This window comes from Pelodiscus sinensis, chromosome 3, assembly GCF_049634645.1.
Source record: "Pelodiscus sinensis isolate JC-2024 chromosome 3, ASM4963464v1, whole genome shotgun sequence".
Taxonomy (NCBI): Eukaryota; Metazoa; Chordata; order Testudines; family Trionychidae; genus Pelodiscus; species Pelodiscus sinensis.
In genome coordinates, this window is record NC_134713.1 from 193980412 (window position 1) to 194008132 (window position 27721).

Here is a 27721-nt window from a genome sequence, read left to right on the forward strand (position 1 = left end):
GGGGAAGGGCACGGTCGCGGCCGAGGCGCCCGCGCCGCCATCTCGCTTGCGGGCAGCCCCGCCGCTGAGCTGGCCTTTCCGGCGCGGGCGCTGCCGGGACACGGATCGTCGGGCGCTGCGAAGCGGAGCCGGAGGGGGCTTGTGGCGCCGCCAGCAGGTGGGTCTGGCGGGCGGGGTCCCCCGGGCCAGAAGGGGGGGGTCTGCCAGTGGGGGATGAGGGGGGGGGGTCTCTGGCCAGAAGGGGGGGTCTCTGGCCAGAAGGGGGGGTCTGCCAGTGGGGGATGAGGGGGGGGTCTCTCTGGCCAGAAGGGGGGGTCTGCCAGTGGGGGATGAGCTGAGGGGGGGGTCCCCCTGGCCAGAAGAGGGGGGTGTCTGCCAGTGGGGGATGAGGTGGGGGGGTCTCTCTGGCCAGAAGGGGGGGTCTGCCAGTGGGGGATGAGGGGGGGTCCCCCTGGCCAGAAGAGGGGGTTTGCCAGTGGGGGATGAGGGGGGGTCCCCCTGGCCAGAAGGGGGGGGTCTGCCAGTGGGGGATGAGGGGGGGGTCCCCCTGGCCAGAAGAGGGGGTCTGCCAGTGGGGGATGAGGGGGGGTCCCCCTGGCCAGAAGGGGGGGGGTGTCTGCCAGTGGGGGATGGGGGGGTCCCCCTGGCCAGAAGAAGGGGGGTCTGCCAGTGGGGGATGAGCTGAGGGGGGGGTCCCCCTGGCCAGAAGGGGGGGGTCTGCCAGTGGGGGATGAGGTGGGGGGGTCCCCCTGGCCAGAAGAAGTGGGGGATGAGCTGAGGGGGGGGGGTCTCTCTGGCCAGAAGGGGGGGTCTGCCAGTGGGGGATGAGCTGAGGGGGGGGGTGTCTCTGGCCAGAAGGGGGGGTCTGCCAGTGGGGGATGAGCTGAGGGGGGTCCCCCTGGCCAGAAGGGGGAGTCCGTCGGGGGGATGGGGTGAGGGGATCTCCTGGTGAGAAGAGGGGCTCCTCCCCATTGAAGGTGGGGGTCACTTTCCCCAGGCCACACGAGGAGGGGAAAGGACCCTGCTGTTGATGTCGGGGTGCTCTTCTCCAGGGTCTGTAGCCGAGCGGGGCCGCTACCTGTCCAGGTTCCCCAGTGTTGTCTGGTTTTGGGGGTCACTGTCCTGGGAGTCTCTCTGGGTGTTTGGTGGGCGCTGCCAGCTGCCCAGCGTGGTGAGGAAAGATCATCCTGAATATTGTGGGGGTTTTGTATCTCGAAGGATGTGGCAACCTGAGCGCTCAGAGAATGGGGTGAGGATTCCCCAGGCCACTGTTCTGGGCAGTGAAAGAGGGACGAGGACCCCCCCCATCACTGATTCCTCCATTCTGGGTGGGGTTGGTGTGTGAGGCCACCATGTTGCTATTGGAGGGGGTGGAGGAGTTTGGCATTGGTGTGAGGGTTCCCATATCACTGGTCAAAGTGTGGAGCGGTGTTATATTTTTTGTGTAGTTTTTTTGGTAAATCTTGACTCGCTTTCACAGAGGAAACAGCTACAATTTCTCCTTTTTTAAAAACTGTTTGCCCTGATCATCTCGCTCTCAAGGTAACACCTACAGCCTAACAAACATCACAGAAATGTTCTGAGAACATCTCGGATACAGGCCACATTTAAAACTAAAGTGGCAAGGCGTTCCTTCACTAAACCAGGATAAGCTAACTGTTACGTCAGGAGTAGCCAATTCTGTCAGGTCCTGTTTTGCGATGCTTCCCGTTTGACTCACAGGCTCTGCTCTGCACAGAAACCCTGAGGAAGGAGAGTATCGAGGGAGGATGTGGGAGGGAGCTCTGAACCTGAGGGATGGGGGTTTGAGCAATGAGTGCTGTTTAGTGGGTTTGAGGATGTCCATGCATGCTGTAGGTGCCGCACCAGATAACAATATCAGTTAGTGTTTGCAGCCTATGTTGCGGACAAGTTCAAACAGCTCTGGACAGGGGTGCTGGCACAATTTCTATAGGGTCCTTTGAACCAAACTGTAAATCCTGAATATAATGGAAACTGCTTCAAGTCAGCAGCACCAGCGTCTATGGCTCTGGACCAAACTTTCTGCCTCAGCAAAAGCCGAATTAGTTCTCAGGAGAAAGGGGGGCATGCAAATGTGTCTTTGTCTCTCTCTGTCTCTGGAATTTAGTCCTGGAAGCTTCTTAGAGTTGTGAAGATGTGGGAGTAGCACAGACAAATCACTGTAGATCAGATCTATTTCTTTGCCAACTGGACACAACCATTGGGGTGGGTTATGGACCGTGTTGAGAGCTAATTGTAAATGTTTCCTTTCTGTGGGACACAGTGCTAGTTTTGCATAAAAAAGCATCTGCTGCTCCGCCCTCAACTCAAAAAGACACCTGATGCTGACTATTTCTTACATATCTTTCTCCTATGTCTGATGAAGTGGGTTATGCCCTAATCAATATGTTAGTCTCTAAGATGCCACAGGATTCCTCATTGTGTCTTACATGGTTAACGCTCTGAGGAAGAGTGTCTATAGCAGTGGTTTTCATTTGCAGAACCCTAAAAAATGTCAAGTGGATATGGACCCCTTTGGAAACTCATAATCTGCAAAACCCTAGGAGTCTGTGTTGACAGGTTGAAAACCACTGAAATAGAGGATAGTCATGAAACAGTAGCAGTACGTGCGTTCTTCAGTCTCTTTGACCTCCATCAGGTCTGTTTTGCATTGGGTGTAACATAGAAACTGCATTAGTGGTCTTGGTTGATTGTCTCCTGTTGGTGGATAGTGATTAAGTCAAATTCTTTTTGCTCTCTAACTATCCTCAATGCCATTGACAAATCACGTGAACATGGATTCTAACAGAGACTGATATGGTCTTGCCTTGAGCACTTCTGTGTTTTCTTTTCTGAGAGGTCTCAAGGATTTTGGGTAGTTTGTGTCCCGAATATGATCTCGTGTGGGGTTCCCAGGGTTTCATCTTGTCATGTCTGGTTCAGTGTGTATGTGGTGCTGCTACAGCAGCGAGGGGCAACCTAGGCTCATGAGTGACCCTCCTTCATCTCTGAGGGCTGCAGGATTGTTGTAACCAAAATGGTTTCCCGGGATAGGGTAGTTTTGCTAACTGCACTTACCTAGAATTTGCGAATGTGCGGCTTGAACTGTAGCAGCGCTTTGATAGGATGCAGAGGGTGAGCCCAGCTCTCCCAGTTAACCTTAGGTGCATGCTGTCTGCACACCGCTCTACGTGCTGTCACTAGTAATACCGGTAGGAAAAAACTACGTGGCTGGAAACCACCAGAATCTGGTCACCCAGTTCATGGGCAAAGGGTAAACAAAATGTCTCCTGGGCCACGCTGAGAACCCCAGTGGACCACAGGTTGCTCACCACTGTACTAGTCAGTTTGGTAAGGCAGCGGGTGCAATGATTTCTTCTGTATGCAAAAGGAATTCAGCTCCTTTTGCATGCCGTGTCCTCTGTAAGATGTGACAGGACACATTAGTCCCTGACGAGATTGGGGTGTGGACGCACACTGGGATGACTGACACGCAACCCAACTGTTAATGAAAGAATGTTGACACTGGGTATGAGACATCTCTTCTGTCTGCACCTCTGCTTAACGGGTGTGTCTGCAGTTGGCTTGTAAGGGCACCTGAGGCTCTTTTGATTTTCACCACTGCTACAGGGGAGCCAGATGACAGTGGTGCTCCGGTGCATTTCTTACCTGCTCTTTGTGAGGGTGTTGTGGCCTTTCCTTTTGGATACAGACGCTGCCCTGATTATCCATGCCTGTGTCAACTGCAGGCTCCATTATGGCAATGCTCTTTACAAGGGGCTGCTCCTTGCACCCTGTCAGAAATTGCAGCTAGTGAGGATATGGCTGCCTGCATATCAGGGGGATTTCACATAAGGACCGTGTTACATGATGCTCCATGAGCGGCATGGGCAACCAGCGATTTCCAGGTGGAATACCATCTTACATTTCTGCTTTGAAATGGTTTGGGGCCTTTTTGTCACATGCTGCTATAGAACAGAGAACATCTAAAGTGCTCAGGCTGACAGTTCCCTTTCCTGCTAAAAACAGGGGAGGGCTGGCAGCAAGGAGTCCTCTGCGAAGAGTCCTGGGCTTTAGAGCTTGCTTCCTCTCTTGGTCCACCCACATGGTCATTGGTGATTTTCAGGCTGAGCGGTATCCCCCAAGCCTTCCATGCGGTGGGAAGGCTTGTGTGGATCAGTGGCTCTCAACCCATGACCCAGTCAACACAGCTATGGCCCATGTGACATCCTCATTGCCATACAGGGTGTGTGTGTGTGTGTGTGTGTGTGTGTGTGTTTTGTGTGTGTGTGTAGTGTGGATGCGGCCCACATAATACATAGCGAACTGCATATGTGGCCCACAATATTAAATAGGTTGAGAACCAGTGATGGGAAAGTTGTGAGGCTGAGGTTGGCAACAGAGTTTGGAACTGGGGTGTTAATCATGAGCGTCTTTTTGTGATAAATGGGGAGTTACCTTGCTGCAAGGGTGAAGTCTACTTGTGGCCTTTGCGATCCACTGATTTCTGTTGGCTTTTTAATAGTTATTTGGTAGCTTGGCCAGAGCAATGGGTGACAGCGTCTTAGGTGTAGTTGTGCTGGTTCACTTTACGGTGACAAGTTTTATCATGCAGGGCCTATTCCTGCAGTGTCTTGTGTGTGTGTGTGTGTAACTTACTTGTGTGGTGTGTGTCAATCTTGGTAGAAATTCAGGTTTTTGATAGTACAGGTTGGACCTCCCTCATCTAGTACCCTCTGGACTAGTCCCAGATGAGGGATTTTGCCAGACCAGGGGAAGTCATTCCCCCTCACATCTTCATCACTGGCCTCCCCCAAGCTGGGCTCCTAGTTTTGCTGCCTTGGGGCAGTCCCATTACTGGGCTCCCCCCTGCTGTCAGGGCTCCGAGCCACTGGACCATCACCAGGACTCTCTGGTCCTGGAATATTTGTGGCCCTTTGGACCACGGATGTTGCCAGACCAGAGAGTCCTGGTTTAGAGAGATTCAACCTGCATCATTTTTAGGGCTGGAATCTCGTTGTCTTGCATTTATCTGCTACTTGCTGTACTCTCTTGTGGTGCTGAGGCTCGAGTGAGTGGTTCCTGATTGAAAGTGGGTCATACTGATTGTTTTTTCTTTCAGGACCATTAAGATTCCATGGCGACGTATCTGGAGTTCATTCAGCAAAATGAAGAGCGAGATGGGGTGCGTTTCAGCTGGAACGTGTGGCCTTCCAGCAGGCTGGAGGCCACAAGAATGGTCGTACCCTTGGCCTGTCTACTCACTCCCCTGAAGGAACGGCTAGACCTGCCTCCTGTACAATATGAACCAGTACTTTGCAGCAGGCCTACTTGCAAAGCAGTGCTCAACCCACTTTGGTATGGATTTCTGAGTTAACTGTAAGCTGTGAATGTTAGTTAGCATTAGATGGAAATAGAACTTTGGAGAATCTGGTAGCCATCAATTTCCTTCCCCTTCTCTCAGTTCAGAGCCTGTCCCAACACACCCTTTGGATTAAATGTCCTGGGATTTTTAAAACACTTGTGCACTTAGTAATAAGTAAGGAATGCCTCTTTGTTAGTCAGGGCTGCCAGAAGGAGAAGGAAGCAAAAATGGGACACCGAGACAAATGGGCAAAGGATTATCCGAGGTCGGGGGTAGCTATGGAAGGGAAACCAGAATTGATGTGTCAATACCTACATCACAACCACTGAGACATTGACATTGTGTAACATTAGCATACCATGCCGCTTAAAGTAAATAAAAATCACATTTAGCACCTAGAGGCAGCAATGATGGGCATATTAGTAGAGCCTTGTGTGGATATAAAATTTGTATCCGCAGCCGATCTGTGACCTGCAAAAATGGTCTGCAGACATCCACCTGTGCAGCTATGGATATCTGTGAATATAAAGGGGGTAGCCACAGATTTTCAGGACTCTACATACTAGATAGGGCCAAGAATGTCTGAAGAGACTTTTCTTTGCACTTTCGGTGGCAAGGTAGAAATTTGAATCAACATTGTCGTCCTCCTTGATATAGGAGGTGGCTGATGTAAGTAGAAAGATTATGTTTGTGGGTGTGCTTCTATTTTAGGGGAGGAAACGCTGTCTGTCCTCTCAGACTCTCAGGATGAGCTTGTGGACATGCGTGTCTGCTGGCGAGTATTGTGAGGAAGGTGTTGCCAATGAGATCAGCAGGAAGTGTGTTACTGGATTAGCCTTCACACTATAAAATTACAGGCACGAAGGGGGCAGGGAGCCGTCCTTTTGTTTGTACATCTATTGTACCTTAAGGTGCTGTTCTAAGACTGTGGGTCCTAGATTCTACTGCAGTGCAAATCACAAATAATGGTACTATTCCATTGACTTGGGGCATCTGTTAACTACCAGCTAGTTAAGTGTTGGGAGCAAAAACACCACCCCCAAAACAAAGCCACACAGTGACAGGTCCAACTCTCTCTTTCCGGCTTTTGCAGTGGGCAAAAGTGATCAGAAGGGTGGTGGCTGGAATGTTGGATGGGAACTTGCTGGCGTTCACACCGGTCAGCAAGGTGCATGTGGTCCTGAATGTTCAGCATTTGGAGACTGCAGTGGGTGTTTGGAGATGCTAAAGCTTGGTATTGATTTTAAGGATTTTAAAGGGCCTTCAATCCTGAAACTTGAGAGATGACTTTGTTCTAGGGTAAGTACCTTCATGGGGAGAAAATACTGAGTAGTAAAAGGCTCTTTAACCCAGTGGTGAAAGGCAGAACAGGAACCAGTGGCTGGAAGCTGAAATCAAACGAATTCAAATTAGAAGTAAGGCATGGATTTTCGAGTGAGTGGTTAACCATAGGAACAAACTACCAAGAGGAATGGTGATGCCTTTCTGTAATAGGTGCTTTGTGTTTACAATTAGACATAAGTTACTGAGGTCAAAATAGGGGTAAGTGGATGACATGCTGTGACCTGTGTAGTACAAAGACTCGGACTAGAGCAATTGGTTCCTTCTGGCTTTAAAATGTCTGACTGTGAAGCCCCCATTAAACTCAAGAAGATATATTGAATCATTTTATTTTCTTTCATCTCAGCTGTAAAGCCTGGTAGATGTTTGACTGTAAAATCTAAACTTTTGTACTAAATGTTCCACCTTCCTTTTCTTACAGTCAAGTTGATTATCGTGCCAAGCTCTGGGCCTGTAACTTCTGTTTTCAGAGAAACCAGGTAGGTTGGGAAAGTGCTTCACTTTTTCATTACCCTCTCTATCCACTTCATTCTCTAGGTCAGGGTAGTACAATAAGCAGATGTCTCTGCTAACGAGACCCTTCCCCAAGGCCTCTTTCTGTTTGTGCACCCAGTTCAGTGTTTCGTTTTCATCCGTGTGATATGAAAGCAATGGAATGTCATCTCTTCCAGTCTTGGCTCAGTTTTGCCAGTGGCTGTTTGCCAGCGCATGGGCTACTGGCAGCTGATCTATAGTTATTTTTGTGCCTTACAATTACTTTATATTCACTGCATGTTGAGGCCAGGACACATCATTGCCCTTTGTTCTTCTGAGTATGAAACTTGCTAAGTAGGAGGCTGGGGGTGGGGCTGGGAGTTGGAGTCCGGCCCACCCTGTGTCATCCACCACCAGCTGCCCCAGGGATGGAGCTGGTACCCTTGGATTATAGGAAGGATAAGGGGGCTCCTGAAGGAAGTATGTCTGCTGTCAACCACTGTGTATCCTCTAACTAAACTACTCTCAGTTGCTTTCTAATTGAATTGTGCTGCAGATCCGCATGCATGCTGTTAGCCATTCAGAATGAAAAGCAGTGAAGAACTAATGTTGCATTTTATGCAGCTAAAAGAGCTTGCTGCTGTACCAGGAAGTAAAGGATTGAGCAACACTTGAGTTCGAAAGCTCTCCCCTCGCGTACATTGTGAACATTGCAGCCTTCAGAATGCAGGAAATATCCCTGCTGTTGGAAATGTGTTCAGATGTCCTGCAAAGTGAATTTGCTTGCTCTAATCCTTGGTTCTCCTTTTCAGTTCCCTCCAGCATACGCAGGCATATCCGAAGTGAATCAGCCAGCAGAACTTATGCCTCAGTTTTCCACAATCGAATACATAGTGCAGGTAAGCTCGTCATAGGCTTTAATGTGAAGACTGGAGAGTGGAAATGGATGCAGGTCCTTATACTTAGCATCCACGCTTCTCTATTTTAATGAATGAATTAGAAGCACTGCTGAGGGAATTCTGCAGCAAATCATTCCAAATTTTGCACACAATATTTTAAAATTCTGCAAAATTCTGCACATTTTATTTGTCAAAATAATGCCACATAATCACTTTGCTATTCAGTCATGTATTTACACTACAAAACAATGGGTGGGGAGTATTGGAGGAAATCCCATGCTACCTTGCCTAAGAGTAACATAGTTAGGTTTGACCCTTTATTTATAGTCAGCAATTCTATGCAGCCAGATGCTCAGTGTTACATCACAGGCAACTGATGAGCAAGAGAAGGGTGGGGAATCAAACTCACAATTTATATTGGCTACTGACCATCTTTAAAAAGGTCAGCAGCAAACTGTATGGAGAACATTTTGATAGGACATTATTTCAGTCCAAAAATTAGACCAGTTCTAAACACTGAAGCACCCTGAGCATTTATAATGTCATACTGTCCTTTATGTTACTTTTTCTAGAGGGAGCTGTGTAATCCTGCCAACCCAGTGACCAGTGGGTCTCTAATACCAATTTCATAGGTCAGAAAAGTCAATGGAGAGATAAATGTCTCCCAGGTCTTTGTCCTGCCTGCCTGTCTTAATGCCTCCAGTAGTGAGAAAAGGTGACCATTTTTTGCTAATCTCACTGCACATTGGTAGTGGCTGTTGTCAGTGGTTCTGGAAGAACACCGTGATATCCTTGAAACAAGTTATTTGAGCTTGCTGATTTGTAATAGCCATTTGTGAGTGAAGGATGTGAGAGTTTTCTTATTTCTTTAACCATTTTGGCCATATCTACAATAGTCAAAAATCTTTTGTTCCCTTATAATAATTCCCAGCCCAAGGTGGTTGGACAGTATGTGACATGGAGAGCATATACAGATTCACTGTGAACCTTTTTTCTTTCCACGATAGAGAGGTTCTCCGACCCCACTGATCTTCCTTTATGTTGTTGACACGTGTTTGGAAGAGGAAGATTTGCAAGCATTGAAGGAATCCCTGCAGATGTCGTTGAGTCTGCTGCCTCCAGATGCATTGGTGGGGCTGATCACATTTGGCAGAATGGTCCAGGTTCATGAACTGAGCTGTGAAGGAATCTCCAAAAGCTATGTTTTCAGAGGGACCAAGGACCTGACAGCAAAGCAAATACAGGTGTGTTCTGCCATCTCTGCCGACACACAATCCAATGTGTCATTCCATTTAGGTCTTTAATCACATCTCTCTCCCTCTCCTCTTCCCCTTTTAAACTCTTGGCCAGCAGAGAGAGCAAATGGGAAGGACAGTCTAATGCTTAGAGTGCTACCCTTAGGAAGCCCTGGGTTCAATTTTCTGCCCTGCTGTAGACTTCCTCTGTGACCTTGGGCAAGTCACTTAACCTGTCTATCCATAGGTTTCTCCCATCTGTCAAAAGGAGAGAATAGCACTGCCCTACCTCACAGAGGTGTATGAGGATAAATACATTAAAGATTGTGAAGCAGTTAGATAGTAGGGTAAGGGGTGGGGAGGCTAGATGAGTACCTAGGATCAGTAGCTAGATAGTAAATGATAGATCTGATGTTTAAATAATCAGGATTCTCCTTCCCATCACCTCCTCCTGTCTGGTAGGATATGCTGGGTCTTACGAGGCCTATGGCACCCGTTCAGCAGGCAAGACCTCTTCAAGCACAGGAACAACCACTTATTTCTAGCAGGTAAGTGGCTCTGCAAAACACACTCTCCCAGGGGGGCAAGCCAGGTCCCATGTTTGCATTATGACCTGTACGACCCAAGCTCCTAAATGCAGGTTGCCTCAAAGACAAGATGGCTTCTAAGGTAGCTTGAGTTGTGTTCTAATTGCAGTATATTAGGTACAATTGTAGATCTATATTGATGGGTTTTATCTGAGCATCATATGAAACTTTGATAGTGTCTGTTTCTTACAGATTCCAGATACAGTGCCATCCAAGCTGGATTTCTGTTTGGAACTGCATGTGAAAATTGTTACTTAGAGTTTATGCAGAGACTGCTTATTTTGTTCTGTTTGTACTGGGGATGTTAAATTTAGATTAATTGGCTAATCGAATAGTCGAAGCAATTTGCATCAACTATTTGGTTAGTTGATAAGGGTGTCTCCGCCTTTGAAGTGTAGCAACAGGCCTAAGGCTGTTGCTACATTCAAAGGTGAAAGTGCTGCAGGGAGCACGGGGCCAGCGGAGGACTCAAGCAGTCCCACAACGGTCTCGTGCTCCCTGCAGCATTTCAAAATGGCAGCGCTGCATGGAGCCTGGTGTCAGCTAGGGACTCTTGAGTCCCCAGCTGACCCCGGGCTCCATGCGGCGCTGCCCCTTTGAAATGCCATGAGGAGCCCGTGTCAGATTGCACATGGAGTTTCAAAGAGGCAGCAATGCATGGAGCCCAGGGTCAGCGAGGGAGTCTCCTCCTCTTTCTCATACCCTCCCACGCTGCCTCTTTTGATAGAGGCAGCAAGTGGGGGGGGGGGGGAGGAGCAACTAGTCGACTAGCGTGTCATTTGCTTATCAGATAGTTGACTAGTTGTTCACATCCCTAGTTTGTACAGCACTAGCACAATGAGGCCTGGGTCTAGAACTAGGACTCCTGGGCACTAATGAAATACAAATAATAATATTGTGAAAGTCAAGCAGATTGATGAATGATTAGACAACAGTTGGTGTTTGTTCCCAAATTAAACTGTTTCCTCGTATTGGATCATAGCTCACATGCTCTCTGTCTCCCTCCCTCTTATTCTGTGGCTAGTGTTCTGTGCAGTTTGGTGGAGTAGTCCTCATGCTGTGTTCTTTGTATCGTGCTCTGGTCAAATTGTTTATTTGTTCCTTGTGCCTGTGATTTTGAAACCTTTAGCTGTAAGATGTGATGGAGAGCATTATTTTGATAGTTTTTGGCAGCAAAGACCAAACCAATGGGATTTATAAGCAGTGAAGTGTTCCTTTTTGAATTCTTGCAGGTTCCTGCAGCCTGTACACAAGATTGACATGAACCTGACAGATCTTCTTGGGGAATTGCAAAGGGACCCGTGGCCAGTGACTCAGGGAAAACGACCCTTGCGATCAACTGGAGTAGCTTTGTCAATCGCTGTTGGTTTATTGGAGGTAATTCTAATTCACTCTTCATGTGAGATTACCTGGTAAAATTAAAATCGTATGGGGTTATGCTGGGCTTTACCAATGTGCTTCAGTTTTTGAAAAAGTTGGTCTGTGGCCTGATGGTGTATCAGTAAGGCCCTACCAAATTCACAGTCTGTTTTGATCAGTTTCACAGCCAGGAGGGTTTTAAAATTAGTCAGGTTCATGTTTTCAAATGTTGACCTCTGACATTTCATGATAGTGTAACCAGAACATCCCAACCCAAAAGGTGGTGGGTGCGGGTCTCAGGACTATTGTAGGGAGGTCAGGGGATTGCTATCCTTCTGCCCTGTTGCTGATCAGGACGCTTTTTTCAGAGCTGGGTAATGTGTTTTTCATGGCTGTGAATATGGCAGGGCCCTACATATCAGACATGAGTGTGGTTTGTCAGATCCATTACTTTTGAAATACCCACTCAAGTTTTTTATAAGAAAATTATACAACTTGACGCCTCCTGGAGTGTAATGCTGGGCATAGTAATAATTTACTATATATTTGATAGAATTTGTGTGTATATATGTGTGTGTGTGTGTGTGTGTCTCTGTCTGTCTGTGAGCCTGTTTGTTCAAGAACGCCTCCTAAACGGTAAGAGTTAGAATCACCAAATTCAGTATACGGCTTCCTCCTATCGTAGCTTAAAGCAAGGTGAGGGTTTGGCTGTGCAGGGACAATGGGATTCGTTTGGAGTACGATTGTTTCTCACAAAACGCAAAGGGAGGGGTCGAATAGCAGGCACAGGTATACTGCAGAATGACCACACAGGGAGGGTGTACCAGTAAGAGCGTGGCTGGCTGGGGGCACGGCTCTGGATGTTGCCAGCCACCATACACGAGTAAGGTTCTTGTGCTGGTGAGCTGCTGGCCTGGCAGCATGGCTCTCTTTTCACAGCTGGGCAGCACAGCCCCTGCTGCCCTGGCCAGCCCTGGGGATTGGCCAGCCCCAGTGATCTGCGGCCCCGGGGAGCTGCTGTCTGGGCCGTGTGACCCCTGCCGCCTGGCCAACCCTAGGGATTGGCCAGTCTTCTGCACCGCACGCTCTGCCATGATCCCCATAACACCTCCCTATCCCCTGCCCCCCACACTCCCAGTCCTCTGCCCTGAGCTGCTCCTCCTTTATGATCCGAGCAATGCCGGGCAAATATGCTAGTACTTAAAAAATAATATTTAAAAGATGCCATGTAGGAGGGCGTTTAGGGATCTCAGAGTTACTTCCCACATTGATGGTGGCTTTCAGATGCATCAAAGCCTCACCACGTCTCTGTGGAATCATCCACTGGTTTTGTGAATGGATCATCTGAAGCACAGCAGGGAAGATAGGAGCAGATACCCTGTTTCCAGGGGTGGTAGCACAAAATCAGATCTGCCCTATGTTTAGAAGTTTACAGCAGAGCATCAGTCCCTACTGTTCCATGCTAAGAGGGACAGAATTATTCATTGAGGAAGCCCCTAAAAAAATTCGATCACAATCAGGCCCCTGAGGTGCTAGATGCTATACACACAGGATGACCCAGTTCTTGCCCCAAATAGTACATTAGAACTAGTGTTGTCCTTTAATCTGCCCATCTCTAAAATATGCCTTTAATGTTATTTTAGGGCACATTTCCAAACACGGGGGCCAGAGTCATGTTGTTTACAGGTGGACCACCGACACAAGGTCCCGGCATGGTGGTAGGAGATGAACTGAAAACACCAATTCGTTCCTGGCATGACATAGAGAAGGACAATGCACGGTTCATGAAAAAGGCCACAAAGGTAGGTCTTACTGTCTGCTAACGCAAAGAAGCTACTTCTGCTGCCCAGTCATGGACCTGCTGGGTATAACCAGTTGGGTGTCACGATGCATGTGATTTTCCAGTTTTGCCAGCTCAGGGCTCTAAGCCATTCCTAGGGAATCGATAGGTAAATCCCAGGTGTGTATTGGTGAGCTGCACTTCACGCTGCTAGCCCCTTTGTGGGACTTGACTAGTGACAAACAGCCCACTTCTTCATGGCCTCGAGGCCTGTGTTCTAGACACGCACCTGGGTCTCCTTCAGGTACAGATGTGCTTTTTTCAGCCGACTATCTAGGCCAGGCTATAAGGTTGGGTTCTGTTTCACCAAGTCCCAAATAAAAGGCTAAATCCCTCAATCCCTGTCTGCATTCAGCACAGCTCTGTCTCCAGAGAATAAGAAGATATTTTAGTGTTTCCCTCAGGAATGATCTAGCCCTCAAGTCCGGGAGTATCCTAACCCCTCTTATCTTTATGGCAAGAGAATTCTTCTCCTGGTGAGAACTAGTCAGTCTCCAGGTACCTTTTGGGTTATCTTGCCATGTAGCGAAGTGGTTAAAACGTGCTGCATTTATGGAACGTACAGCGTGGTTTGGAGCTGGTAGTGAAGATCATACAAGTGAAAAACAAGCTCTCGTGCAGTGCTCATTGTGTTCTGTGGTTCTGGGATTTAGGGTCCTTACCTTAGAACACAAAAATGAACATACTGGGTCAGACCAAAGGTCCATCTAGTCCAGTGTCCTGTCTGCTGACAGTGGCCAATACCAGATGCCCCAGAGGGAGTAAACACAACATGTAATCCTCATGTGATTCCTCCCCTATCACCCACCTCCAGACAAACAGAGGCTGGGGACACTATTCCTACCCATCCTGGCTAATAGCCATTGATGGACCTAACTTCCATGAATCGATCTAGCTCTTTTTTGAACCCTGTTAAAGTCCAAGCCTTCACCACATCCTCTGGCAAGGAGTTCCACAGGTTGACTGTGTGCAGAGTTCAGAAAGGGGGTGGTAGGTCACCATTGAAAGAGAACATGCTTTCCCCATGGCAAATTCCTGCGTTGGCCCTAGCTTTAGAACCCAAGGAAATCCATACACGTGTGTTGGAATGTTTTCAAATCTCTGTGTGCACCCTTTGCCTCCACAGCACTACGAGGTTCTCGCTAACCGCACGGCAGCCAATGGTCACTGCATTGATATCTATGCCTGTGCTCTGGATCAGACTGGCCTTCTGGAGATGAAGTGTTGTGCAAACCTCACTGGGTATGTCCTCAGCCCTGAGCAGTAAGCAAGCTCAGCCCTGGGTGTTGGGGTGGAGGAGCGAGACAGGAAATGATTAATTTGATATCAGCGTTTGGAGGTGAGCAGCTGTCATCATTTCCCTGTTCTAAGCGTTCGCAGGCTGATCTTGTGTCCATTGAATTCATTGGCAAAGCTGCCCTTGATGTCAGAGATGCAGGGTCACACTCTAGGGCAGAGTGTATGAGACCAATTTTGATTGCCAGTAGCTAAGCAGATTGCCTGCTTAGAGAAGGGTGATTTAACATTTTCACCAATCCCTAAACCAAGGGTGGGGCCTTTGCTACAAATACATTTTGTTTCACTGAGACATAGCAAGGACGCTCCCAGAGAGGAGAGCAGAAAAGCAGATTAAGCAGGCATATCGGGAGCAGTGGCATTCTGGGTATAATGGAAAGTGCCTGTTAGTCCTTCACTGTGCTCCGCTAAACAAAATGTTCTATAGGGACCAGGAGGGCTCGGTTATGGGAGATCGAACTACTTGGCGCTAGGGCACCGGATTGAATTTGTTTCAGTTTATTAGCAGAACTGTTAATTCTTATGAACTCGTGGCCTCCCTGAGCCAAGAAGCCAGTGCCAAGAGTCATTGCAGTTCCTAAGTGGGCATGTACCATGATCCAGACACCATCGTAATTTGTACCAAGTAGTATCCTTTCTGGCAGCATGTGCAGAGGTGCCATACCCTATAATGCCCCACATAGACATGTCTACACAATAGGACAAAGTCGGATTAAGATACGCAGCTTCAACTATGTTCATTGCATAGCCGAAATCGAAGTAGCTTAACTTGGCTTTTGGCGCTGTCTGCACTGCAGGAAGTCAAAGGCAGGACATTCTTCCTTCAGCTTCCCTTACTCCTCATGAAACCAGGGTTACCAGCATCGACCAGAGCGCCCCACTCACTTCGAATTAGCTGTCTTAACTAGAGCTGCTAATTCGAACCCTGGAAGATCGACAGCAGCAGCTTCGATCTTCCTCTGTATTGTAGACATACCCATAGGGACTGCCTGTCTTTAATCTGCCAATTGAGGTCGACAGGGCCAGTTAACCGGGACGTCCCTCTGCTGGCAAGCTGGTTTGTATATGAGACTCTCAGCTCTAGAACTGCCTTTCCTTCCTTGGTGTGCTAGACCTTCAGTCCGCACTGTTAGGACCTGTCTGTTTCCTCAGGTTTTTTCTGAGGAGGCGAGCTGATGAGGGGAGGATTTAGCTGGGGGCTGTTTGTGGGTTGGGGCGTTGTGAAATGTGTCCAGAATCATCACGGCTACGGCATGAAGTGCTCCGTGAGTTGGGTGTACTGCCTGCATTGCAACATAAATGGAGGAAAGCAGAGCTGCCCTCCAGCCCTAGAGATGCATCTTCCCAATCTCCATTCTAGCACACGGAAGGAGAAGTCTGCACTGCTATTGCAAGAACTGTTCTCTGGCCAAATGGAGAGCTCCCTGGCTGTCAGGCTAACCCCCTTTGAATAGACCTTCCCTTTTTGTGTTAACTCAGATCTTTCCCCTTTGTACACCTGTGCCTTGGAGTGGTGCCAGCACGTTCAGATGTGTGGAGTGGAATGGAGCTAGTTCCTAGCTTTGCACCTCACCATGGAAACTTTCAAAAACAGTTTCTGGGCATGTGGGGGAAAGGAAGAGAGGAGTAGGAAGGAGACATCCCTTGGGATTCTATTCCAGTTACTTGATCAGTTCCCTTGTTGTTTTCCGTTCCCAGGGGTCACATGGTGATGGGAGACTCCTTCAACACTTCTCTCTTCAAGCAGACGTTCCAGCGGGTGTTTAGCAAAGACTTCAACGGACAGTTCCGAATGGCATTTGGTGCTACCTTAGAAGTGAAGGTGAGAGACCGGGGCTGGCGAAATGGAATTAACAGCTAAACTGGAGTGCTCGTTACTGATCTATTAGTAACATGAAATAGTTAAATACATTTAACAATGTTAAATAGCTGGTTCAGTGTAGGATATAAAGAATGAAACATCTGGGCTTATTTTGCAGCAAGCGACATTGAAGTGAGTTATTTTAAATTTCCAGTCTCTGCGCAGGAAGCAGCAGCTGTAGAATGTGTCTTTTGAAACCAAATCTGTTTGGAGGGAATTCCAGCCCTGGCTAAGAGAATTCTAAAATCCTGACAGTATCTATCCTAACCCCTTAGCCCTGCAAGCTGTTCCAGGCAGGCTGAGCCCTACTGACTTGAAGCCCCTCATATCCCTTGGGTTGCTGGAAGGGGGGTGCTTTCTCTCTGGTCCCATCTTGGCACCTGTTGAATAGTGGGTGGCTTGGCCTCTGATATTCTCCCCTGCCTCCATTTTTGGGATTGTCCTCCTCACTCTGAATAGCTCCTGTGCCTGCCCATGCTGGTGCTGTTGGCTTTCCCAAGCAGCAGGAGAAAGAAATTGACCAGATGCTTGTCACTTTCACAAATAATGAATTCTTTTGGGTGTTATTCTTTGGGGAGGGCTTAATCTTTGCAGAGAGGACTGGCTTTCCCCTACCCACCCACGCTGGTCAAGGAGAATTTCCTACTCCCACTGGCAATTGTGGGTTTGTGGTTTTTGTCTGAAATCTGATTATGTAGGTCGGAGGTTCTCAAACTCTAATCACTGTCTGGCAGTCAGAGATAGTCATGTGGACTACATTTCCTCCCCTCCACGATTGCACAACATTCCTATGGCACCTGCAAAGATTGCTGTGGGAAATGAGTGGATGTGGTTTTAACTCTCCTTTCATATAACTCAGCAGCTGGAAAGGAGAACAATGCAGCCCTGCGTGGCCCGCCTGCTCTCTGCAGAGCAATTTGGGAACCTCTGCTTAACAGTGTCTTTTCTGATTAAAGCTGAGCTCTGGCTTTTTCTGTAGCTTGAGATATGTGCTTGCTTCGACTGATTTGATTTTCAAATTGTTCTGATCCTATTTTAGACTTCTAGGGAGTTGAAGATCTCAGGGGCTATTGGACCGTGTGTATCCCTAAACGCGAAAGGGCCATGTGTTTCTGAAAGTGTAAGTCACCGACATAAAACAACTTTCTTAAGTAAGCTGTGCAAAGTCTTTTGGCTTGTCCTGTAGGCTGACAGTAATGCTGGGTTCTGTCAAGGAGGAAGAGACTGGTTGGGGAGTGTCTTTGGCATGTAGCGCCTCAGGCTAGAGGAAAATAGGTGCATTGTGTAGTGTAGGCAGTGTGCTTGGTCTTTGAATGAGAGGGGTGGGGTCCTCTGCAGGGCTGCCTTTGATGCATGGCAGAGAGAGCTGACCAGTGGAAAGAGAGAACTGGTGTCCTTGGAAAAGACAGCTGAATCTGGCTTTCACTGTTAACGCAGCAAAGCGCGCTTTTTTTTTTTTGCAAATTCATTTTGGGACTTCAACTTGTATCTAGAAGGTGTGAGATCCAGTAGAACAGGGATGAGGAACCTTTTTCAGGTGGGGGGCCGCTGACCCACAGAAAAATCAGTCGGGGGTCGCACACACATGAGAAGCAAAATTAAAAAAAAAAAACCAAATCCTCTCTGAGTGGCCCCTGACTGAGGAGCAAGACACTCCCTACAGTCCCCTCGCACACCAGCTATTGGGGGGGGCTCAGGCTAGTAGACTTTGTGTGCTCCAGCCCCATGGGGAGACAGTGCAGGCTCCCCAATGCTGGGGCAAGCCCTAAGCCTCGGGGTGCCAGATCCAGGCAAGCCGGGGGGAGGGAGGCTTGCATTGGGCCCCTGGGCATTAGGTTCCCCACCCCTGCAGTAGAGGGCATGTGCTGAATCTTACGTTTGGTCAGAATTTAAAGTGGTCTTAACGTATCCCACAATAGAGAAAAATATAGCCACTTTCTTTTAAACCCTCTCCAGGAACTTGGTATTGGAGGTACATGCCAGTGGAAAATCTGTAGCCTGGATCCCAGCTCAACACTTGCCATATATTTTGAAGTGGTGAATCAGGTCGGTCCAGTTTTTTTCCCCTCATTTATGGACAATTACAGAATACAGTTGTCAATAGCAGCTATCACCCGCCTAGTAGATCCATGACGAGTGATTAAACAAGTTCCTTTGTAACATACGCTGTATCAAATAACAAGCATCGTGTCTAGAATGAACGGTCTCACCCAAACAGCATTCATACTCCTAGTTGCTGTACTGATGGAAAGCGCTAAGTCAGAGCTAAGTCATAAAGGGTTTTACCTTGCACAGTGACTCTATTGTTTCTCTTTCTTCCCTTCCCTCCTGTACTTTATCAGTCCTGCCATCTCCTTCCAAGTGTTATTTTTCCACTACTGTAGGGACACTAAACTGCTCTCATCCTTTATTAGCCAAGTGATATAGAACCTGGTAGCAAAGTATCTAATGACCTACTGTCTCCATGGCTTATGCTGGGACTGCTTAATATTCCTTATATTTTCCAGCAGCCCTCAAAAGTGACATTCTTGAGCAGCAGGTCTCTAGCTTGCCGTTATATTCAGGCTTGACGTACAATTTCCTTGTGCTCTTTTGCTGTTCTGTAACTCCAGCCTAAGCTCTTTTTAGGAGCGTGACGCTTTATTCCTCTGTTTTGCAGCACAATGCACCAATACCTCAGGGCGGTCGAGGCGCCGTGCAGTTTGTCTCTCAGTATCAGCATTCCAGTACACAGAGACGTATTCGAGTAACCACCATTGCCAGAAAGTGAGTGCCAGAGACCAATCCCTCTGCACTGGTTTTTGATGGCAGAAACTTTAGTCTATATTTCTGAATTTTTCCAGCAGTCCGGGGGATTGGGGGGGGGGGGGAGAATTGGGCACAGGTGTTTTGCATGTGCAGCACAAGCCCGTTTTTGTACTCAGTAAAGATGAACGTATGTAGCCCTAACTTGGCTATTTTCAGTTGGGCAGATGCACAGAGTCAGCTCCAACATATAGAAGCGGCGTTCGACCAGGAAGCAGCTGCCGTACTAATGGCTCGTCTGGGAGTCTATAGAGCGGAGTCAGAGGAGGGACCTGATGTACTGCGATGGCTAGACAGGCAGCTAATCAGATTGGTATGTGTGAGGGCCTAATTTCAGTGGGTTAAATCTGAAACGGTGTGATTGTGAATGTCGTCTGCGTCTACACCTAAGACACTACAGCTGCACTGACTGCAGCAATAGGAGTTCTCCCATTGCTGTAGTTATCCGCCACCCAAGATGTAGTACCTAGATCAACAGAAGAATTCTTGCATGAGCCTAGTAGTGTGTGCACAGAGGGTTAGTCACAGTCTCTCGGGGATATAGATTTTTCACACCCTAAGAGACATAGCTATGCCAATAAAAGTTTCCAGTGTAGACCAGCCCTATTAAACATCAACTATTTCACTGCTGAGCATTTTAGCAAAATCCTCCAGCTAACATGATTTTGCTACAAGTCTAAACTGCCTCCAGCTCTTTTACAGGCACCAAAAGTTCCAGCTGCCTAAATCTCCAGTTATTCTCCAAAAGCCTGTATGGACTGGTCTGTACTAACAAATTAGATCAACCATGCCCATGAGCAACATAGCTGGAAAAATCCACACTACAGAGTGATGGAGTTAAGCTGACCTAAGTCCTCACCTAGATGGCGTTAGGCTGATAGAAGAATTCTTCTTTTGACTAAGGCCAAGTCAACAGTAAAAGGGAAGGTTGAATCAAGATACATACACAACTCCAGCTATGTTTTCAGTTTTCCTGTTGTCCCCAAAGCGGGAGGCAGAAGGGAGCAAACGCTCCCATTGGCTTCCCTTACTCCTTGCAGAAACAGCAGTACTGGCTGCCCATGAGGACATCCCCCTGAGTTCAATTTAGTGAGTCTTATGTAGGCCTACTAAATTGAACTCCGGAATATTGATCTTAGCTCCGGGGGTTCAGTGAAGACATGGAAGATTCACCTCTTGGGGAAGTGGATTAACTATAGTGATGGGAGAACCCCTCCTGTCACTCTAAGTGTCTATCCTGAATGCTCCAGCACTCCAGCTACTGTGCTGGAGCTGTGCTCCTGTGGCATTTTATGTGTAGGCGTAGCCTAGCATGCAGCTACATAGTGTTAGCACAAAAATCTGTGGTATATGAAATACTGACAATGTGGAGTCAGTGTAAAATAAAGGCGAACCGAACACTAAAACAAATGCGAGGAGCTGGCTACTGCATTTATGTGCAGTGTTCATTTGCTTATTTCAGTCCTTCACACCATCCATTTTCAATGCTGCCGCTGCAGAATTTCCATTCTGCATCGCAGAGCCAATGAACACTGGGCCAGCCAGTGTTTGGTAGCATAAAAGACATCTTGGCTATAATGAAGCCTAAGTGATGTGATACACAAAGCATGATGTGAGAGCCAGCTACCTGATCAGAACTGATCCAATAAAATCATTCCTCTTGGAAGCAGTTTTTTCACTCTTTGGTTATTTTGAATCTGAACTTTGTCCTAAGCTGGTGATATGTATTTAACATGCTAAAATATGGTAAGTGAAGATAGAGTCCAATCATTATTCCAGCCACATGCATAAGTGACTTAATGAATAAAGGGATAAGAACATAAGAACGGCCATACAGGGTCAGACCAAAGGTCCATTTAGCTCAGTATTCTGTCTGCCACAAGTGGTCAATGCCAGGTACGTCTGAGGAAATGAGCAGAACAGGTTAATTAGTTCCTGCTTTTAGCAGTGAGAGGTTTAGAGAAACCACATTGTGCAATATTTCTCTGCATCACCTTTTAGGATTCTCTTCCTATCTTGGTTACTCTGTACAAATTCTTACAACTGCAGAATGTATGAAAGAAACAAACAACCTCCTCCCCTGCAAAGATTAAAATATACACATTCCTTCCAACAGTGTCAGAAGTTTGGACAGTATAACAAGGATGATCCGAATTCCTTCAGACTGTCAGATTCATTTTCTCTGTATCCCCAGGTAAGGACTCCACTTTGTGTGGACATGGACATGTGGAAAAAAGCAATTACAGGCAGAAATGTGGATCAAATACAATTATGATTGTCTGATGATTTTAAAATTTGTTGTGATACGAGTCAGCACAGCACGTAGTTAAATGCTGTAAACAACTGGTCTATTTAGCTTCCAAAGAGTTAATTAGAGGAAAGACTTTGGCAGTAACTTCTTGTACTTTGAAACCAGACTTATGAATAGGGAGGTAAAAAAAATCCATTGATTTTTTTTTTTTTCTCATTCATCTTTCTATGTAAATATAGTTTATGTTCCACTTGCGACGCTCTCCATTTCTGCAAGTGTTTAATAACAGTCCGGATGAATCTTCCTATTACCGCCATCACTTTGCCAGACAAGATCTGACTCAATCCCTCATCATGATCCAGCCTATCCTTTATTCCTATTCTTTCTCTGGACCGCCTGAGGTAAGTCATTGTCTTGCTGTGTTGAACAGAGAGCTTTGAAACAATCCTTTATGGTATCTAGGCAGTCATCCAAATGGTATTATTGTATACAAACGGGTCCAGCCTGTAGTATGTCTTTGTCTTTAATTTGTTTTTAATTAGGGTAATTATTCATAGAAGGGTTTCTATTTCAAGACAAGGATATTTGAAAATCCTAAAGTTGTGAATTAATATACAGTGAACATAATGTTCTTTTGATGGGAGATTCTTGTCCATGATCATTTCAAGTCAAACTCACCTAGTTGAAAAACAGCTTTTCTATGCATTATATTTCCTGCAGCACCTGCTAGCTTGAGGATTCGTTCCATGGTACTTATATTGTTGGCTACATTGTGAAAATTGCTTATTCAGACTGATTAGCACTGTTGATTCCATTGTGTACCACCATAATACAGTGAACCATTCCCTGAACTTGAAGCTTAACATAGTTCTGAGGGCATCACGGTGACTGACTTCTCATTTTATCTTTCTCAGCCTGTGCTTTTGGACAGCAGCAGCATTCTTGCTGACAGAATTCTGCTGATGGATACCTTCTTCCAGATTGTAATCTACCTTGGCGAGGTACAGTACAAATCACATGCCTTTCTCTTATTCCCCTGCACCATTACTGTGTCTGTAAAATATATGAGCGGGAAGTAGCGGTGCGGGGGATGTTGCAGTACCCCCAGGTTTTGCACCCAGCTTTCCTGCGCCCTCTTGCTGCCCTCTTTGCCAGCTGTAGGTCCCAGCCTTTGGGCAGTCCCTGCAGGGTCCTGCTGGGCTTCCTGGGACCCTCCAGCCCCCCGGCTTCACTGCCGGCTCCCATCTTGTTAGCATGCTTTTTATTTGAATTCAGGGTTAGACAGATACAAAATCATGGGCTAATACATTGTGGACTTGTCCCGTGTGTCCTGTAACATTCTTGTGTTTTAAAGCAAAGGCACAAAGTTACAAAGAGCAGGGTAACCTGGCGACTTCTCTCTTACTTTTTCTCTTTTCCTCTAATAGACGATTGCGCAGTGGCAGAAAGCTGGCTACCAAGACATGCCTGAATATGAAAACTTCAGGCATTTACTGCAAGCCCCACTAGACGATGCCCAGGAAATATTGCAGACTAGGTTCCCAATGCCGCGTTATATTAACACGGAACATGGAAGCAGCCAGGTATATTAGTTTTGAATAAAGCTTTTGGTTTAGTATTAAGCTGATTCTGTAGACTAAATAACATTGCAAACAATGAATAGTGCTGTGGCAGTAATTCAACCCTCAAAGTGGAGAGCCTGTATGGCTTGTGAGCCCTTCCCACTAATAGTCTGTTTTAAAAGAGTACTTTGGAAATCGCTCCTGGGACAGAACTTTTAAATAAAAGGGTGCAAAAAAGAAAATGATCAGCTCACTAATGGAGAATAAATGATCATTGCATAGCAAAATGTATCTAATTTAGGTAATGCATTCAGTGCTACTACTCCCCTAGCAAATACTCTCTAGGAAGTTCTTTGCAATTGTGTCTGTTATCGCCTACTGCTGCTGGATAATCAGTAGTCCTCAAAAGTAACTAAAATTTCAGAGGGGTAGCTGTGTTAGACTGTAACTTTAAAAAGTAGTAGTCCTGTGGCACCTTGGAGACTAGCCAAAATATATAGAATCATGAGCTTTTGTGAGTAAACCCTATTCATCTCATGAAGTGGGTTTTATTCATGCAAGCTCATGATTCTATATATTTTAGTTAATTTCTAAGGTGCCTTAGGACTGCTCATTGTTTTTACAGGTCCTTGTTAGTTCCCTTTTAGTCCATCCCTGTTTAAATGATGCCCACTGTTCCGTGTATAATGCGTGTGGAGAGGGCTGATAAAGAAAAGTTATTTATTAGTTCCCTAAATAGAAGAACTGGAGGACACCAAATGAAATTAATGGGTAGCAGGTTTAAAACAAATAAAAGAAAGTTCTTCTTCACACAGCGTGTAGTCAACCTGTGGAACTCCTTGCCAGAGGAGGCTGTGAAGGCTAGGACTATAATAGAGTTTAAAGAGAAGCTAGATAATTTCATGGAGGTTAGGTCCATAAAAGGCTACTAGCCAGGAGATAAAATGGTGTCCTTGGCCTCTGTTTGTCAGAGGCTGGAGAGAGATGGCTGGAGACAAATTGCTTGATCATTGTCTTCGGTCCACCCTCTCTGGGGCACCTGGTGCTGGCCACTGTCAGCAGACAGGATACTGGGCTAGAAGGACCTTTGGTCTGACCCAATACGGCCGTTCTTATGTTCTTATGTTATGTTCCTGTGACTTACTGGTGTGTTTCTAGGAGTTGGAAGAATAGCAATTGTTTGTGGTCCAAGTCAGTGATCTACTGTTAATTTCTTCAATTAGATGATCCTGTTCATGCTGATTCTTCTCAAAGCACATGTCCCAGAGCCTAGTGAGAGTATCAGAGCATGAATTTCATGTTGTGTGTTCCAGGAGCAGGATGGTCTTACTTCACAAGAAACCTGCAAAAGCTCTTAAGTGCTGTCACCAGCCACTTTTACCAAACGTACCTCAAAGTGCAGCAGGGCAGGGAAAGTAAAAGAGGGTGGATTCGTGAGCTTATTTTCCCCCCAGAGGTACTAACCTTGTCAAATACAGGATTTCTGAAGGGTTTCTTCTTAAAGGAATAAAACTGCCAGGATTTTTAGCTTGGCAACTTTGTCCCTTGTGGGTCACACTTGGTTAGTCATGGCATTCTCTTTTCCATAGCCTATGGCAGCATTCATAACTAGCAACAAGTGGGAAAACTCTTGCCTCAAAAAAAACAACCAAAATCAGTATAGTCTATATGCCACTGGTAATAAGAAGCAATTTACCTTTTTCTTCCTCTTGTTCCCTTCTCTTCTTATCGCACCTTCTGTAAAAGCTGCATGACTGCCACATCAGTCCAGAAATATTGGTCAAAGTTAATGAGTACAGTGATCAAGAGATGAAGACCACTGCATCATGCGGTTACCATAGTGATATCCATAACAGCAGTTGCATCTGAACTTTAATGAGACACCAGTTCAAGTTAAAGTAGAAAATATACTCGCTAAACAAGGAGCTGAATGCAAAGGCTAGCCAGACTGATGTGTGGTCTGGGGTATGGTGGTAAATCCTGAGGATGTGGATGTTCTTTGTTATTTTTAAAACAAGTTTTGTAATATTTGGTTTATTTTTACAGGCCCGGTTCCTCTTGTCTAAAGTGAACCCCTCTCAGACTCACAATAACCTTTATGCATGGGGACAGGTGAGTTATGGAGGGGTTACTATTGCAAGGACAGAAGCATAGATATACAGTATACACACTTTTTTTTAAATTTGTGTTTTCCTCCCCATTCTGTTTGCTTTCTAATCACACAGCATTAGGCTATATGAACAATGGCTTGCTTTGTTCCTGCGGGTTGCTTTAGACCTTTCTTGCATCTCCCCTGGCTAGCAACTTTCACAGACATTCATGCCTCGATGAATGGGAAATCTGTCATGTTTTGTGAGGGGAGAAAACAACATCATCTGCCTGTAAGGATGGAGTTGACAATGGAATTGCTGGGTGATGGCTTTGATAGTCACAGTATTTCACAACAGAAATTTACAACTCAGTTCTGAGGAGCCAGATTTTCTTTATAACCTAGACATACATCTTGTGTTCAGTACAATAAATATCAATTGATTAGCATATACTGGCTAAGTTTTATTAACAGGGAAAAATTAGATGACTAGAAGCAATTTGCACATTCAGGATAACGTTTTCAAACCTGGATATCTAAAATTACGCTCCTATTTTTTTTTTATTAAAGCTCCTAAATAAAGCTAAGGTGATAGTGAGTGGAAATAGAAATCTGATTGTTAGTCCTGAGCGCCTACAGCTCTTACCGAGTTCAGTGGGAGCTGCCAGAGCTCAGCAACTCTGAAAACCAAACTGCTTTGATTTAGGCTACACTTCCAAAGCACTAGGCAGTCAGATTTGAAAATGTTGTTGATCAACCCATCCCTAACTGGTCTGATACTGTTAGGTCACAACTGGTTTACTTTAGTACTCTGGTATTATAGAGCAAAAGTATTAATAAATGAATCCACTTATCAGGTATGTGTACTATATCTGAATATACAGTGTGCTTGATTTTGTGACTATTCGCTCTTCCTCTACCTTTGTCTATGTAAATTCTCTGGGGCATGGATACACAGGTTGCTTGCATGAATAATAAATATTTCACTATTATGTATTCTTTTGGGAAGCCACAATATGAAATTTGATTGTTGCTTTAGTTACCAAGCGGCTTCTTCCAACATATCCTCATGCAGTTGATTTAGCAGGCACTTAGGATAGGGCACTTCAGTTTGACATCCTTTCAGAATAGTCCTAATAGTAACCATATTTGCTTTGTTCTTACACGTATTTATTGTTTTATATTCTTATAGGAATCGGGATCTCCCATTCTGACAGATGACGTTAGTCTCCAGGTGTTCATGGATCATCTGAAAAAGTTGGCGGTATCAAGTGCATCATAACTTTGACAACAAGGAAGTGACAAAAAAGCAAAGAATTAACAGGATCATGGTCACAATTAACAATGTGGAGAAACGTACTACATTCCTTTCCCTCTGAGATCAAGCCTTTTAAATATTACATAAAATGAATATTCAAGGGGAGTTTTGTACTTAGTTCTTTTAGATTTTAATTTATTTGTATCCTTTATATGTGCCCTCCTATTAATTTTTTCATACTTCGCAGCTCAAGGATCTTTTAGCTGATATAAATGTCAATACATTTTTAGATTAATTTTAATGGCCTGTATGTAAAAATAATTAAACAGTAACTTGCCTTTCAGCAACTTCATCAGATACCAGGAGACTGTACTGATGAAAAATATAATTGGAGGAGGAGATCATTAATATTTAGTGCTGGACTGAACTAGTGTGTGCGTGCGTGCACACTGAGAGGTGGACTTCATCACACAATGGAGTACAATATAAACTTTTTTCCTTGTTCTGGAGATCTCAGAATGCTTCATCTTGTTGCTTCATCATGTTAAGACTCAGATTTACTCCTGTAAAATATAGGGTTATGTTGATCAAGATCATAAGGATCTATCTAAATTTATTAATTTCCAGCTCTTTTGTTACCATCTAAATTGAGTTTTGCATTTCTCTGTTCTCTTACTCTGATATACAGTATTCTTAGTAATTACAGGAATTTAGTACTGGCTTTGTTGACTGTAACTCCTTTTTCATATAGATCAATAACAAACATTTCTTGCCCATAATATAGTAGAATGTGGGGTTTTTTCCACACTTGTTAATATATCAAAATTCTCTGCATTTTATTTTCCTTCTTTAAAACCTCTGGGATGAACCAAGATTGAATAATGTTTTTAGAGCTAGATTTCACATCTCAAATATGTTGCTAGTTTTAAAATGCTTTGGACAGCTACTCATGCATAAAATCTAATGTTAACACATTCCACATCCTTGAAATGCAGTCTGAGAAGTGACTATAAAAAATGGCAGCATGAATTTGTATGGTCTTTTAGTAGTTTCCATGTCATATGTATTAACAAGCCTCAGCATTTCTATTTTGCTGTACATCTTCAAAGAATTTAGGCAATAATTAATGTTTGTAACATTCCTGAGGTATTCTCAATGACTTCAAGACTAAACAAACCCAGGTATTTTCAATCTTTTCTCTTGGGTCTCATTTTCTAGACATTTAATAATTTTTGTTAGTCTCCTTGGGACCTTCTCCAACTTGTTCACAGGGTTTGTGGAGATAAAGTGGATATTTGCAGGGCTCTACCTATTGTCCTACACATCTGTGATTCCATGACTTAGAAGGGATCTGGATCAGTCATCTAGTCCAGTCTCCTGCAGTGAAGCAGGGCTAAATATGATCTAGACATACCTGACATGTATTTGTCAAACCTTTTCTTAAAAACCTCCAATGATGGAGAAACCTCCCTAGGTAATCTGTTCCAGTATTTAGCTAT

General features: G+C 45.6%; 1 protein-coding gene across 1 annotated transcript; it reads left to right on the plus strand.

Annotated features, from left to right (window-relative positions):
• Positions 1-27413, plus strand: SEC23B (SEC23 homolog B, COPII component). Its single transcript, XM_075925768.1, has 20 exons — positions 1-157; positions 5123-5358; positions 7128-7185; positions 7993-8079; positions 9087-9323; positions 9777-9862; positions 11134-11278; positions 12904-13062; positions 14227-14342; positions 16095-16218; positions 17297-17377; positions 18214-18303; positions 18917-19023; positions 19222-19375; positions 21179-21256; positions 21553-21714; positions 22228-22314; positions 22741-22896; positions 24922-24987; positions 26157-27413. Exons 2-20 carry the CDS (start codon positions 5138-5140, stop codon positions 26244-26246), a joined length of 2304 nt encoding a protein of 767 aa, XP_075781883.1. The 5' UTR covers positions 1-157; positions 5123-5137; the 3' UTR covers positions 26247-27413.
• Positions 27414-27721: the final 308 nt, after the last annotated feature.